The sequence below is a fragment of the Lathamus discolor genome, chromosome 9 (genome assembly GCF_037157495.1).
Source record: "Lathamus discolor isolate bLatDis1 chromosome 9, bLatDis1.hap1, whole genome shotgun sequence".
Lineage (NCBI taxonomy): Eukaryota > Metazoa > Chordata > Aves > Psittaciformes > Psittacidae > Lathamus > Lathamus discolor.
This window is the reverse complement of record NC_088892.1, coordinates 13025496-13042093: the sequence shown is the minus strand read 5'-3', so window position 1 is coordinate 13042093 and position 16598 is coordinate 13025496. Positions and strand designations below refer to the sequence as shown.

Sequence of the window (16598 nt, the reverse complement as noted above, 5' to 3'; positions counted from 1 at the left end):
GCTCAGGAGAGGGTTAGGTTCTTCCATTTGTAACATCAGTGTTGCTGTTCTAAACTGTTCTTCCCTTCCTTGCAAAGTGGTTGTCATGGTATCTTCTTCCCGTATCTCAACTACAAAAAATGGCTGACCTTCAGTTTAGTTGGCAAAGGGTCAGAGATGTAGCTGAAGGACTGGAGGAAAAGTGGTGTAAACAAATGCAGCCAAACCTGTCCCAGCCTGTTCATGGAATGAAATCCTGGAGCGGCAAGTAAAGGCATAGAAACTTCCTAGTGTACTGTATTGACAGACTTTGTAACTTGCAAAAGCAGGTCTGCTGATGTGGCAGGAGGAATTGTTGCTCTTGGGGATTAATATAGTCCTTGTTCTAATGGCTTCTCCATTTAAATATTGTTGCTCAGAGCAGCCCAGGGACATGGGATGCTCCAGGGTGCCTGAGGGGACGGGGAGGGGAGGTGGACAGCTCTGCCTCAGCTCTTCCTGTGGCAGTGAGATCTAGTCATATTTCTTTGCAGATGTGCTTCTGTACCTTTAATAATAGTGTTTGCAGTGCATTTAGCTGGTTTAATTTCAAGTGGTTTTGTTGGACAGTAATCAAGAATTAATTTACTAATTCTTAAGAATTAAGAATTAGTAAATTAAGAATTACTATTAGCTTTATTAAAGACAGGCGATACAGCAACAGCATTAACTTGTCTGCTTCTGCTTCTAGCAAGGCTGGAAATGGGTGCCACACACCTGTAAAGCCGATTTTTGTTCTGTTGATTTGTTCTGACAGTTGAGGACATTTCTCTTAGAGAAATGCGAGGTTGAATAAAGGTTGTTTGTGGACTTCTGTTAAGTCCAGAGATAGTGAAAGAGATCATAGCTGAGAATATCTTGTACTGGCTTCCTGTTTAAGAAGTATGAAATATAAATTTCATAGAATTAAGTGATCTGATGTCTGACCTCTAAAATAAGTGGCTTTTGTTTTCTGTAAACATGGATGACATTGAAGAGTCAGCAGTTGATCGCCTTCTAGACTCAAAATCCCTTTGGGCCTTTTCGGTTCCTGTGTAAAGAGCTCTGACAGGCTGCCAGTTCATTATAATGATTGCTCTCCAAGAACAATATGGCAAAATATAACTATTTAAAATGTGACATACAGAAGCATATTTAGAAAACAGCCAGAGACTGCAAGTAAAACTAAGAGAAATGGGGGGAGAGCTGATCAGATTGGGTTGCAAGGGGTATGGGTGGGAATGAGATATGAAAAGCACATTAAACAAGGGAAGCCTGAGCACACTGGCACAGCATGGATGCAGCTACCCCAGCAAGTTTTCTCTATGTCCTACAATGCGCATGGAGTAAAACTTGGTACCAAAGATGAAAAATTACAATACAATAAAAGCCTAAAGGTAGCAACAAAAGCCTTAAAAAAGTGTTGGTAATGTACCAGAACGTGAAATTCTGTTTAGGCTCTTCATAAAGTACAAGGGAGCACATTCAGCTGGGATGCAAGGTTTAGAGGGGGGCTTGGGTTCCCCTTTAAACACATCCTAATGTCTCCTGAAGGAGTCCTGGAAAGGGTCAGTGAGACTGTGGCTTGTTCGGACCTAGTTTTAACAAAGAGCCTGATTCTGTTGTATGTTTATTAAATCCCCAAACCCCTTTGTTGCCCCTGGGACCTTTCCACTTTCTCCAGCACATTTTGCAGCAGGCCTGTGTGGAAGCTACAGCAAATAGTTGCATGTCTCTAGTAGCAGCCCTTCTCTCTGTGCTGAGCACGTGGGGTAGTCTTGCATTTAGATACAGGCCAACGTGTTGCCTTCTAAGAACTCTCAGTTATGTAATTCCTAGGCCAAAATGCATTTTCTAAATTTTTTGGCTCTTTCCTTGAAGCAGTCGCTGACCTCACTTGCACAGAGGCAGTTAAGAGCATTGTTAAAGTTCTAAAACCTCTGTAGGACTTCCTTTTCCTGTCTCCTTCCAGCAGGCGTTACAAGGAAGTGTGCTTAGACAGTATAAAAACCAGTAACGAAACCAACCCCAATAAAGAAACCAAACCCAAAATTGCAGAAAAGCAATATTGTCAGGTTGTGACTCTAGTGATGAGGTTCCCCCTCAGCAGATGTCGGCGCCAGATGATGCTACGTCTAATTTTCTGTGATGAGTTGAAAGGAAATGACAAGCAATACATATGAAGAGGTTCATCTTCTCATTGGCAGCAGGTTACAGTTCAGCTAATGTAATTCTAGTCTAGTGGCTCTTGCTTCTTGCTAACTTACTATTTATTGACAGGGCTTTTTCATGTGAGGAATTGGAGTGTAAGAAAAGCAGAGCTCTCATAGTTGTTGAGCAGAAAATATACTCTTGCTCTCATGTTTCCCCTTGCCAAATGTTTTGGCTACCAGTGTATTGGGACTTCCTGGAGAACGTACTTTTTTCCTGCAGTGTTGGGAATGAGCTTTGCTGGAGACAGGAGTGACCTTCAAGTGAAAAGCTGTTTGAATTAGGGTGAGATTTGTGGAGAAGCTGGAGAAAGAGGTATCTAGCTGCCTTTGGATGCAGTGTAATTTTATGAATAAGTGTCTCAAAAGTTTTTTGCTAGAAGATTTCTAAATTGATATTTAAAAGCATACAGTCCTTAAAAAAAAAATCATCAGTGCAATGTGTTCCAAATTCCCTTGGGTTTGATGCCCAAAACTCAGAAGTTTTTAGCTTTGGTTAGCATTGAAACTCTTTAAAAAGCAAGTAGCTAGACTGTGATTACAGATGTAGGTTTGGCAATACTTCTGTCTTATTCTCTAATGACATTCAGATGACTTAGGTGCGTTAGTATAGCAAACTAATTATTTGTTTCTGCCAGAAATTTTCTGCTCATGGGCTAATCCCCAAGTAATGCAATTGTACAGGTAGCCTTGATGTTACTTCTGGGTCAGTCTTGTGACTTTGCACTGCATGAGCATTTTTGAAGTGCTGAATTCTCATTAACAGGATTTCCCATTTATCTTTCATTCTGAGTCCTGCTTGTGGTTCTTGTCTTATTAACATGCTGTTAAAATCACTGCAGAGGTTGCTGTGTTGTCCTTGTGGGTAAACTGTTACAGGGAGTTTTTACAAACACACATGATGTTGATCTGAGATACTAGCAGCTGGCTTGTTACCAAAATGCCTGTTTTGTGATAAGTAAAGCATGGAAGGAACCACATTTTCATTTGCATGGAACTGGGGAAGTGGATTGTGCTGGCAATCGCTGCTTAAGGAGTTTAAAAAACAGTATTAACTGTAAAGCAGAATCAAACAGTTATATCTCAGTACATCTTCTGTAATATAATCTCTCTTTGTCCTTTTCTGTAGATGTAAAAATGCTTTGTAGGCTTATGATTCTTATGGGGTTTTTTTGGTAGCAGAATGATTTGGCTATCTCTGATTTTACACAGCTGTCATTTGATAGCAGGTTATCAAAGCCACATTAGTGAAACTAATGTGAATCAGAGGTGGGACTGCTGCACCTCTGCTTCAGCCACTCGGCCAGCTTGTTTTAAAGCCTTGGGGAAGGTGTGTTGGACCATTGAACTTGTGGTGAAGCAGGCTGGGGGAGAGGTGTCTCCCCTACATGCCAGGCTGGCTTGGGAGCAGGCTAGAAGCTTGCAGAGCTTAAGCTCCTTGTGCTTGGATCAGGAAGACCCGGTGCCCCAGCCATGGGCAACATCAGCTTGAGCTAATGGACCTCTGGGTAGGCTTGTTTCCTGTCAAAATGCTGAGGCTTCTGAGGATATCAGAGCAATTTTGCTTTAGCCTTCTGTTGAAAAACGCAAGTTCATTTTGCAAACAGATCAAGTAGTTTCAGGTGCTGAATTTCAACTGGAAAGGTTTTGAAGTAAGTTTGAAAAGCTTAATTTCATGTGGTGCAAGATGCTGTATTTGATTAAAACCAGTTCTCCTGATCTCCAGGAATCCTCAGTCATTTATGTCAAGTTAGCCTCAACTCACAAAACCTATTTGCACTGTCTGTCACTAAGCTCTCAAACCAGGTCACAAAGCCTGTAGTATGTCTGTGGCTGTCCTACTGCCTGGAGCAGTCACCCGGCAGGACCAGATGCTCTCAGTTTCCTGCTCTCAGGGACACCCTTCTGTGTCACACAAGGCAGGGTCCTCTCTCAGGCTTTGGGAAGAGGTCCAGGTGCCCCACGTGGGTGGGTGGGTGGAAGTGTAGGCTAGGTATGAAGCTCCTGGGGTTGTACGTGCAAGTTTTCTTCGAGTATCTAAATACTGTTTTGGGACTGGTCACACTGAAGTAGATTTGATTGGCATTTCACATTAATTGTTAACTTTGCAAGGTGAGAATCTAAAATGTTTGATGTAGTTATATGTAGATTAAAAGTGAGAGATGTGTTTTGTTTTGGTGTTTTAAAAATGCAGTTCTTTAAATAACTCATTCCTGTGTAGTCAGTGGGGCCACCACAACCGCTAGAAAAGTGGTATCTCATTGGCAGTGTAACAGCTATATTATTTAATGAAAGTTTATATGCCATCAAGTGTCCAAACATTTGATTGCTTATGTGAAAGAGCTTTTCTTTTGCAGTCATCGGTCTCAATTTTTCAATTACAGTTTCTCATTTTCTTTTCTAGCTTTACTCACAGACAAACCTCCAAAGCCATTGTTCCCCATGGAGAACCAGCCAACTGTTATAGATGTCCAGCTGGGTAAGTCCCCTTCTGGGAAAAATAGATCCTAAACTTCCACTCTGGTAGCAGATGGGAAAAACTGAACGTGGTAAGAAAGGTTTAGTGATACTGTTATTACATGCAAATCAATTTGCAGCTTCTCATTTATAACTGTAGAAATTACTTCCATGGCAATTTAAGGGAAAGAACTACTGTAACATCAGGGGGTGGCAGTACTAATTGGTTACAATGGGTATTAAATACAGAGTGCTTCTGCTCTTGTTAATACACGATTGATAATGTATGTCTACATTGGTACTGTATTGATCAGTTGATGTTCACCCTGTCCAAGACAAATATTCTCATAAAAGAAGTGCTAATTCCTTTAAAAGTTGATGTAAAACTTTTTTTTTTTTTGGTGCATTTTAAGGTTGTTCTGAATGTTTATCAGAAAGGGCTTTTGTGTGCTTTTCTCACTCCTGTTATATATTCTTCTGTGAATGTACATCTCCCAGTCTCACCTGGCAGCCTGTATTTTCTCTAATGTTGAGAAACTCTAATGTTGGAGAGTTCTGCTAACCTTGAGGAACTGCGGTGCACCTTGGTGCTGAAAGAACTGCTCAGCTTTGAAGTTCCAGAGGTTTTCTTTCAGTTCCTTGAAAGTAGATCTCTCATTTGGAGAGGCAGAATTGAAGTTGCTGTTGAGGACTGTGGTACCTTGAGCTTAAATTGCAAGAGGTGTGTTGCAGATGTGTATTATTTACTCTGTGCTGAAGCTGTGCCATTTCTTTTTTTTTTTGAGTCTGACTCTCATTTTCCTTTTATACCAAAGCTGGTTAGGATTCAGTGATGGAATGGTGTTTGAAGGCAAGCAAGGTCCGAATGAAGCATTTTAAGTGGGCTGTTAACATTGTGGTAAAGCTGTTTGTGAAACCCTACAGGGTCCTACTTAAGCACAGTACAAAGGCACATGCTTAAAACAGGTGCCTAACAATTTCGATGAAGCGCTTAAGATGCTCTGAAAATATTTAGAAATGGAGCTTGTATTTGTGAATGTGGTTCTTGAATTGTGGTGAAAATATGAATCATTTGTGACCTTAGCCAATCTTCAAGAGTAACTTCCTCGTGTATGTGAATTGACTCAGGAGTCTGTAAGGGCTTGTACAGGAAAGATGTGAGAAAGATGTGGATGTGAGAAGGGGCCAGTGCCAGATGAGTTCTGCAGACAGGCATGTATGTGTGTAGTCAGGTTCCACTCACTGGACTTGTGTGTCTGTACAGAATCACAGAATCACAGAATCCCAAGGGTTGGAAGGGACCTAAAAAGATCATCTAGTCCAACCCCCCTGCAAGAGCAGGGTAACCTACAGTACATCAGAAATCAGCCTTAAAAGAGGAAAACACAAAACGGGTCTGAAGCCGTAGTCAAAAACCAGAATTAGTAGCAAAGCATGCTCATGGAAGTTTGGATTAACCCAAAAGGCTGAATTCAGTTGCTGGTCCAGCTTCTTAACAGTCAACTTTCCAATGATTTGGTTTGGGAGCAAACTGTCCCTGCATACATCTGTGGAATAAAGGCACTCAAAGAGTATACATCTGTTTCCTGTATTTTTATTCCATCCTCTCTCTTCGAAGTTTGCCTGTTCCATCGGGACGCCGTTGGTTTTGCTGTGATTTCTTCTTTTTATTTATTTTTTTTCCTGCATGAAAGCACTCTGTTCTGACTGATTAAAAAAGAGGTTTGATTTTAAAAAAAGTGAAATTAAAACAAACAAATCCCTTCCTCTCCTTGGAGATGTGTCTTGGTAATAGGATTTTGGAATATCTCTAGAGGGAAATATAAATCTTGCATCTTTATATGCTGGAATGTAATCCATTAGATGTCCCCTAAGATCAGGGAATTTACATGTGATGCATTTTTTCTGATATGTTAATGGGTTTGGTTATTGCCACTAAACCATATTCATATTATGTGTAAAAGATTAATGCCATGAAAGAACCTGAACGTATTTCTTTAACATACAGTGAAGTGAATTGATTTCCCTCCTGATTTTAAATGGCAAACAGAGCTAGAAAATTCTCAGGGAGCCCCTTCATCTTGTGTAGGCCACCTGCACTTGGGGCTGGGGGGCTGTCCTGACAGCTGCAGTATGCTCAGAGCCTCCCCATGTACTAGAGCTGTGCAGGAAAATGAATCGCTCAACTGCAGCAAAGGAATGGAGAAGAAAGTTGTATGTTAGGTCATCTGCTGGAATGCTTTTTTGAAAGCTCTCCTAGGAGCTTTGAAGAGGAGACATTCTGCAGGATTTGATTAGAAACCAAAGCACAGTTTCTGTGTCTTACAGGGTCTTTAGCCCATAAAGCCAAACCACCCAATATACCAAAAAAAGCTTTATTGGAGGTTCTACACGTATGAACATTCCACTAAACTAAAAACCAGATGGACTTTCATGCATCTACTTGTTCTTCAGAGATTATTTTAGGTTTCTATTAGAAAACTAATCTTTAAAGAAATAGCTGTCTTTGCTCTATAAGCAGAGGAGATTAATAATTATTTGCTGTCTTTATCCTTAATAATTAGCACAATGCACTGCAAAATCTTGCCAAAACTCTAAGCAGTGGCCTAACTAGCAGCTTTTTTGACCTCATTGCAGACTTCAGTATTCACCTTTTGGCTCTCAGCTTTTATAAGAAGACTCAAGTGAAAATAGACATGCACAATCGTGGATAAAAGAGCTCCTTCAGGCTTCAAACATGGTCCAGAGCCTGCCTTGTTCTTTAGGAACATGAATGTACTTTTTGCTTCTTCTGTTTTCCTTTGGAATGTGACAGAGATCAAAACCAACCTGTCAAGGGCAGAGAGAAGCAGAAACTGGAATTTGCTTTTTTAACTTGTTTTCGCTATTTGCTTGTGCTGGAGAAACAGAGCCAGAGAGAGGAAGGTTGACAGGAGGACAGAAGAGCGTCCCAGAGGACTAGAGAAAAAGTCCAAAACAATTTCACTGTCTTGGATGCTTTACCAGGTCAGATAATCACTTCATCTCTGGGCCGACCTAGAAAATAATGACAGATAATTTTTTTATTGTTCATTTGCTGCTTCCTTGTCATAAAAACAAAACACCCTTTTATTTGGTTTTCAGCTCTTTGCTTTGGGGTCAGTGTAGCAATGGTCCTTGATAGCACAGGATGCGGCACATTTAATCTTATTATATCTTGGTTTTAACAAGTAATATTTACTCATACTATTCTTTATGTAGTTTTGCAAAGATATGACATTGATCTAACAGTCTCATGTTCTTCCTGAAAAAAGATATCCCTGAGTTGTCTTCATAACATTAAAATCAAACGTGTTAATATGAACCGAAATACATAACAAGTCTTCTGCCCAGGAGATGTGGCTTTAGCAGAAGGCCCTTAATACTTAATTTGAAGAGTTTTGAGCCGTAACACTACTACAGACTCTTGTTAGTAAATTGTGACTGTCTCCCATGCAAAGCTCTGAACATAAATTTATTAAAGCTCATACTGCTGTGGTTCAAAGTAGTTGTTCAAAGACCCCAAGTCTTTTTAGACTAGGAACTTGCAGTTGCTTTGATTGACGATGTAAACCTAAGCATGTGCATGGATTGTTCATGGCAAATCCCTGAGGTTAGAAAACTCCTTAGGTGATTTAGGGAAGTAAAGATCAAAACCTCAAAAGTCTCAAGGCTCTATGTGGTGCATTAAATTTTAAAGACGTGCTATCTATTTCCCTGTCCAGCTGTTCTGCAGTAAGGGGGAAGCATGCTGTGCTGTAGGTCTCAAGATAACATCACTCTGCTGATTTCTTAATACACTTTTAAAAATTCTTCTCCAGCTAACTTTGTTTGCTCCTAGTGCTTTGAGAACATGGAAAGAAAACTAACCAATCATTTGTGCTTTGATTATGTGATTAGAGGGTAGGTTTCTTCTCTGAACTGCCTCCTTTGCCCAATTCTGGTAGCATGAAGAAGCCAAAATCTGATCAGTGTCATCAGATAGGTTGCTGTGAGTTTTTGCACTGCCAGCCGTCAGCTGATGTGAAAGCAGCATGGAAGGGGCATAAGCATTTGCAGAAGACAGGAAGCACAGCTATACTCTGCTGGTTCTTGGCTGGACAGAGTTCTGTAAGGATGTTGCGGGAGCTGTAGCTAGCTAGCCTCTATATAAACTTCTCCCAGCATCATCCAGTGTACACCATGGCTGCTGTTTTACACTTGTGTGTTCCACAAAGTATCAAAAAGGCTGAAAATACGGTACTGAAATAGAAGCCAAGTCTGTCTGTCAGTTCTTGCAGTGTGTGTTACAGTTAATGTTTTCCTAACCAATGAGTTGGTCGAGACTGGAATGAATGTTTGCATGTTTGAGTCCGTATTAATTGAACACAACATTAATGTACCATTTGCTTTTCAATTATGTACTGGTTTTGTTTTCAGGCACCCAAAGAGAGAAACATCAGTTAATTCTTTTACTGAACAGAGAAAATATTTAATGGGTTTTAACTCTTATCATGTAGTTTCTCTGCTTCTAAAAATGCTGAGGAAAGAAAACATACAGTGTACGAGGATTGTCATTTTTTGCTGATAGCTGACCTGTTCAGAAAGATCTTGTTTCTAAGAGATTTAACATTGCAGTTCACTGGGAGCAGTTATTAAGCAGATCAATAAAGCTACTGTAAAACAAGCACAAGGGAATAGACCATGTTCCATCTGCTGACAGGTGTGGGAATAGAAAAGAATAGTCTAAAAAAAAAGGGGTGGGGGGAAGGCCCTTTGTATTTGAAGCACAGGCTGGAAGAAGTCATTTGAGACTGAAAATGCATGCATTTCCTGACAGCTTTAAGATACTACATTCATTGATCACAGTCTAATTTATTTAGGCCCCACTTCTTTTAAAAACAAATAATAATGATTAAAAAAAATCTGGAAGATATTTTGGAGGCATCCATTTCATACCAAGCTTGTCTGAGACAGCCCAGCACTGTCTGTCATTACTGACTTGCTGATCGCATCATGCTTTCTTTGTATTTCAAGATACAGGTATTTGATAAACATCTTAGCTGACTAGGGTGGTGTTCTTGGACAAAGAGCAATACAGAAAATTTGAAAGTAATTCAAATAGAGCAAGTTATTTAAAACTTGGGGAGGAATTCTTATTAGTGTGTCTGCAGTGTGGAAAGAGCACTGACACACTCTCCCATGGTCAGGCCTCCAAGTGTTGCGCACCGCCTTTTCATTTGCTCTTTGCTTAAATGATCACAGATGATGACTGCTCAAGACTGTAGCAGGTGCATAATGAAAAACAAGTATTTTAGATGCTGGTAGCTACATGCTATCCTTCTGCCTTTCTCTGCCTCAGTTCCCACCAGGCATTCTCCAGCCTAGAGCTTAGTAGGGCTCTCAGATCAAGATCTGGGTTTCTATGAGTTTGGCCAAATCCAGAGCTTTGCACCTGTTTGACTGCACTGCTCCTGCTCCCTCTGCTCAGCTGGGGCAGCACAGAAGAGACAACCTTGAGGAATCAGAGGTGACCTGACACAAACGGGCTCTGAGTGAGCAAAGAGGCTGAACTGGGAAAAAGGTGAAGCTGAGACCAAGAAGGGATGTTTGCGGAGGATGAAATTAAAGCTTAGAGGTCAGGGAGGAGACAGAGCTGCAAATTTTGTTTTTGTTTTTTTTTTTTTTTAAGTATTACTTTTCCTCCTGCTTTTCTGTTGAGAGTTGGAGCAAGAGCTCCAACAAGAGTTACTCTGTGTGAAATGTGGTGGCAGCCCAGATACACATCTTCAAGGAGTTCTGAGAGTGCAGTGGAAGCAAAATAAGGGCACAGTTGTGCTGGGCTTTTGCAGCTGGTGCTGGAGTCACCACAGAGAATGTTTAGACTGACTCTGCTGGAAGCTGATTGCCTGATTAGGTTCTGGAGGATTTTCCTGGGAATACCTTGTATAGAGACTGTTGACCATCAAATTGGACGTCCCTTCTCTTAGGGTGAAAAGAAGGGGAATTTCCCATTCTCTTTGCCCGTTCTCTGAGAATGCCTGGTGGTTTTGATGTAGATCCCTTCTTTGTGTCTTCCAAAAATAAAAAGCTCTAATTGAGATAATGAACTAGGATCTCAGCTTTGATTTCACCTAATGGATCCATCAGCACAAAATGATAAATGTATGAAACTAGAATCTTATAAAGAACAGCCTTGATAGGAGATTATATTTACCTCTATGTGCACTGCACTTGTTCTGCTTGAGAAATGCAATCGCAATCAGCAATAATCAGCAATACCTTTTCTTTTTTCTTTTCTTTTTCTTTTCTTTTTTTTCTTTTCCTGCTGAATCCAGCTTTTGAAGATACAGCTCCTTTCCCCACCAGAATAGTCTGTAAATACTAGTAAAAGTAATAATATTTTAAGTTAAGTAGGGGCTTTTAGTGCACCATCCGAGTGATTACCGTACAGACAGGAAACTGAAAATTGTCCATAAAGACTCAGTTGCTCTTCCCTTGTGCAAGGCCTGCATGTGGGATGTGTGGCAATCAGATCATATCCTGCTGTCTCATTCTGTCTGGGTGGAATAATCCCTACCCTCATAGCAGGGACCTAGGTCTGTGTGCACTGAATGGCAGAGCAGAGGGGAGGTTGGACTGAAGGCAGAGAAGGTGTGTGGTTTGCATCCCCTCCACCCCAACACCAATCCCCTTTGTCCCCAGCTGTCCCCTCGGGGCACTCTCATCTCACAGCCATGTCCTTCATGCGCTGTTGCTGTCTGGAGGAGCAAGCTGGTACCCTCACTGTTATGTTCTCCATACATTCTTCCAGCCATCCAGGGCTCTCTACTACACCAACCTCCTCCCACAGATACACCAGGACATCTTCCCTTTCTTTCCACGGGAGATCAAACCTCACACGCTATTCCCCTCCCCTCAAGAGGCTACAGACTCGCTGTGTAAATGACCCCAGACTCAGTGCTGGAAAATTTTTCCTCCCAGCAGTGCAGACTGTAATACCAAAAGTTTCATGTTCCTGCACAGAAATACATGAAAGAGCAAGTTTTACTAGGAAATTAAGAGGAACCAAGGGTCTGTTCTTTAGGACCTGCCTTCGTCTGCAGCAGTAGGGATACAGCTCCACAGCTATTTCAGCCATACGTGCCTGTATGAAAGGAGGCAAGACCTGCATCTGTTACAATCATTTTATACTAGTCTGCAAGGAATATTAGAGACAAATTGACATTTGTTTACAAGTAGTTCCCTAAATACCCTAAGTGTATTACCATTAATGCTTTGATGCTAATTTGGCATGTTGGTAATATCGCTGCTTCTCCTGGGGATAATGGTAAAATGCTGTACTTCAGAGACTTGAGGTTGGGATCTGTTGTTCAGTTGGTGTAAATTCACACTTGTTCTGCATTCGTATAGCTAATACAGATTTGTATCTGTGAAACAGAGAACAGTTTATTGGCACACTTATTTCCTTGTTTTGATGGACCTGGAAAGACAGGGCCGAAATCTGGCTACTGATCCTGGATTTTACATGCATTGAGATCTATGGGATTGGCACAGATGTGCCAGAAAGGAAGATTTGGCACTTCCCAAGTTTTGCTCTTAGTCTTCTATAAACTGTTTATTCTTGCATCAATTTCAGTGTCTGTTTGTGTGATCTTATATATAATTCTGAGGACAAAATAATGCTGTGTTTATAGGAAAAATTGGTGAATTCGTGTCAGATACATATCCTTGCGTTTTGGTTTGAAACAGCAACACTAGAGATGAATCTGTTGTGGTGTTTTTTTCAAGGTAGTAACAGAGAAGAAACACTCCGCTATGTCCTGGCTTACAGCTGTTCAAAGGCATTATCTAGTTTGTGAGTGAAGAATGCCTGAAATCATCTTGTACCAGTAAAACTTTCTCTGGAGATGGTGATGTGCATAGGGGTGTGCAGGACATAACATCTTCAGCACTTCACTAGGACTGAGCTGTCATTAACAAGTGCAACCAGCGCTTCAACTGCCAAAGACATGCAGCTGTGCTGAACTTGGTTAAAGGGTGTCTTGTTTAGTTTCTACATTTACAGCATTTGAAGTGTGTCTGAGAAATGAGCACAATTTGTTTCTGCAAAAATTGTATTCAAGAGATGGTCTTAGTGGAGAGCAGGAGATCAGGGCTGTTAATAAGAGCTGTGGGGGATTTGTTCTGCTATAGTTCTCCTGACCTTGGCCAGGACTTTCTTCTTCTAAAGTGAAGAAAGTACTTCTCTAGTTTCCAGGAATTTTGTGACAATAAAATCACCTGCTATCAGGGAAATGCCTTGAGAAGGGCAAGAAGGAGTACAGATCAGGAAGGCTTTGACCAGGACTTTTTCCTCAGGGACCTTGCCTGTTGGGTTCTGAGCCTGACTGCAAACACAGAGTTTTTGACTGCACAGTCCACAGACATATGCTGTTGTTCATTGAAAGTCAGCCAATATTAATGTTTCAGAAAAGAGAACCACAGGGCAAAGTTTGCATCCTTTTCTGTGGTTGTTAGGAGCACTGTCACTGGACGGAATTCATGGTCTGCCATTTTACATTCTCTTTACAGTGTTTGTCATATGAATGAGTTATTAGGCTGTAAATGCCTCATATATTCTGTAAATTACAGAGTAGAAACATTCAGCACTACTATTTTGACCTTTTCAGCATTCTGTGATTTGCTGGGCATGCCATTCCACATTTCTTGTTTATGGCCTCACTGAAATGTAGGGATGGAGCTGAGTGGGCAAACAGTCAAAATATACCAGGCTGCAAAAGGTCAGGGTCATGCATCACAGTGTTGCGGTGCAGTGGGCAGCAAAGATTAAAACCTCAGCTAACCATTCTTGTGATTTTTCCTTCTTCACTGAAAAATAATAGAAAATTGTAATCTGTTCCAAAGGCAACAGTGCAGAAAATGAAGAGTCATGGCATAATTTTTTATTTCTTTAAATTTCAATATTGTGATGTCATGATCTTAGAGGCTGTGAAAATCAAAGCTGTCAGAGTCCTTCAAAAGAAATAAGATGGAATTCTGCTAACCGAATCTTTGCTTCATTTAATCCATGTTTGATAAATGTTGCTTTTAACTTCATCCTCAATACCCTTGTGTTCGTTTCTATCCCACAGAGCAAATAGCTTGTACTGAGTAATTGAACTTTGACCATTAAACCTGGGTTGATTTACTGTACTCGTGTTAGACATTTCAGTCCAATGAAGACCAAATGAAAGAGTCAAAGCAAGATTTGTCTTGAAATGAGGAGATACCTTTATTACCTACAGAAGACCCATCTTACATGACTTCTCAGTGCCCCTAATCAGCTGGAAAGTAAAAATACAGAAAGCAATAAACTGTGGAAAAGCAACAGAGGCACACTGTTTTCTACCACACATTTTAGTTTGACAGGCCAGCCTCACATTAAATGATGACTGTAACTTTCTCGTAATGACTATGCTCTTGTTAGCTGCTTAGACTATATGGGAAGCTTATTAAGTTTGAAATGCTTGGCCCTATTCCCATGAACAAATGAATATGATTAGTCATGAAAACATGCAACGAGATCTCTTTGGTGCACAGTCAGGTGTGTAGTTACTTCAGCTCAGAGGAGCATAGGATTAAGCACTTAATTCTTTGAGTGATGTTTTATATTGCTCGAATACAAATCTCAGTGAAGGTCTTGCACACTGCATTAATTAAAAGGCATAAGTAAATGTCATGTTATATCTAGCAGAGTCTAAAATGTAAGTGAACTCCATATGCCACTGCTATAATCTCAGTGCTGAAGTTTGCAAATGGTGCCTCATGCTTTACTGGTCAAGTATTACCTAATTCTTTACAAACTGAAAACATTTTTGATGTTTCTCTGATCAAGCTCAGTGGTTTGAGTTGAGCATTTAAATATTTAATCTGCAGTCATCTTTATTAGAAACAAAACAAAACTGGTATGTTGGTGTGCTTTTCACTGCTAGTGAGCTGAGTAAATAATAGCAAATCATAGAATCAACTAGGTTGGAAGGACTTTTAAGATTATCAAGTCCAACTGTTATCCTGGGACTGTCAATCTACCGCCACTAAACCATGTCACTAAGGGCCTTGTAATGTATTCTGTGACTTTTGTCTCTTTGTGTGAAAGGAAAGATTGTCTGTGTGGATCTTTCCTCGAATACATTCTATAAATGCTTCTGGACTTGACACGCTATTTTGAATAGTTTGTTGCTAAGCCCTGAATATGCAGGATTTCAAAAGTAAAGCTGCTTTGATTGGGCTGGCTGATCAAATCAAGCTTTCTGTTTCCTGATTACATTACTGTTAACTCTTTTAATGATTTCCTGGTCTGCATTGATGAATTAGAAATTAAATTTATAACATTCTGCAGCCTGTTGTTCAAATTGTTGATATTAATAAACATTGCAGGCAGAAACTGCTTTGTTGGAACATTTGAGCCTTTGCCCCAATGAAGTGAATGCATATAGAGTAAGCAAGGGTTTCATTTGTAAGTGAAGTGGATATTGGGGATTTAATTTCATCTGAATGCATCTGCCTTTCATGCTTTACTCACTTTGGAAACTAAATTGTAGAGAGACTGCACTGTATGCAATAAGAAATCTGCTTTACTAAGGATCATTGACCAAGCACTTTTATTTAGGATTGTGGTTTAGCTTTTCTAAATATCATCTGCCAAAACGAGTGGTGTGTAGATATCAAATTGTTACTCACACTGTGGGCATATTCTCTCTGAGAAGGCATCACTTGCATTTGAGCAGTTAGATGCAGGCAAGCATACTACTCTCAGATTCAGGGTTTCAAATCCCATCATCTCACAATCCAGCACGTCCCTTCACGGCCTGACCTCTCTTTTGTGAAACACCTCTTTGGTCAGAAGACTCTTAAGCTTGTGATTTCAAGCGCCTAAATTTTCAGCAAGGATTTGGGGGTTGTGTTGCAGTTTTGCCTGTTAAAAAAAAAAAAATAAAGCCACAAGCAAATTACAATGTGTGATGTAGGATAAGTCATGCTTGTCTTGGCTTATTTTAGAATAGCTTTTTAAGAAGAGACTCCAGTAAGTCCTCCCTGGGAATTTGCAAGCATCTTGTTTTCTGTGTCAATTTTGTATTCACACCTGGCTTATACAATATTCTGTGCCAGCTGTGTAGTGAGGTGTTTTGCCAGTTTTTCTGCAAAACTAACATTGCAGATTAATTTTATTCCTGTGTGCTGTAAGGCTACTCTATAACTAACTTGTAAATATGGGTGTATATCATTGTCTTGCTGCTTCTTCCACAGTTATTTACCTTACAGTCTGAAGGACTGAAATCCCCTTCTAAGACCCCATTAATTAAAATTACAAAAAATCTCGTGATTGAGAGCCCTTGGTGTTTTTTCTTTCTGTTGTTGTTGGTTTATTAGAAACCAGCAAAACTTTCTTAAACAGTTGTTTTGGGTTTGACCAGACAATAATGAATGATTACGATATCAAAAGTGGGCAACAGAACAGCTGGCATGAGTAAAACCTTGTATTTTCTTGCTATATCCCTGATTGAAATCACTAGTTTTCAAAGCTGATGCTGACTCTGTTGAATTTAATTTAGTTCCTGCTTTAAATCAGTTGAAGTGTGAGTGCAACTGGGAAGGGAACTGATGTTCTCTGATGCGGTCCCTCAGCAGAACACCACATCTGCAGTGTCAGGCGTGTGAGCCCCCCAAACACCTGTTTTAGTAAACAGCCAATTTTCTAATGCTCAGTTTATGCGCACAAATAGCATCTGTTTCTGGCCAGTTGTCTACCTGAATACCTTCTTAATCAGTGAAAGCCTCTGTTGTGTAATGAATGTTGTGCCAGTCTGATTCATTTTCTACCCAGAGATGGGAATTACCCACTCTGCTTTCTACCCTTAATATCCTTCTTGAGGGAATTGGTGGAAAATAGAAAGT

General features: G+C 40.3%; 1 protein-coding gene across 9 annotated transcripts in view; it reads left to right on the top strand.

Annotated features, from left to right (window-relative positions):
* IL1RAPL2 (interleukin 1 receptor accessory protein like 2) overlaps positions 1 to 16598 on the top strand; it is a 368238-nt gene that overhangs the window by 257430 nt on the left and 94210 nt on the right. For 8 of the 9 annotated variants that reach the window (XM_065689759.1, XM_065689758.1, XM_065689763.1 and 5 more), the window contains one exon: positions 4612 to 4686. The exons of the other annotated variant lie outside the window; for it this stretch is intronic. In XM_065689759.1, the coding sequence (XP_065545831.1) occupies positions 4612 to 4686 (75 nt within the window). The remainder of the gene's footprint in view (positions 1 to 4611; positions 4687 to 16598) is intronic. 9 annotated transcript variants of the gene reach the window in all.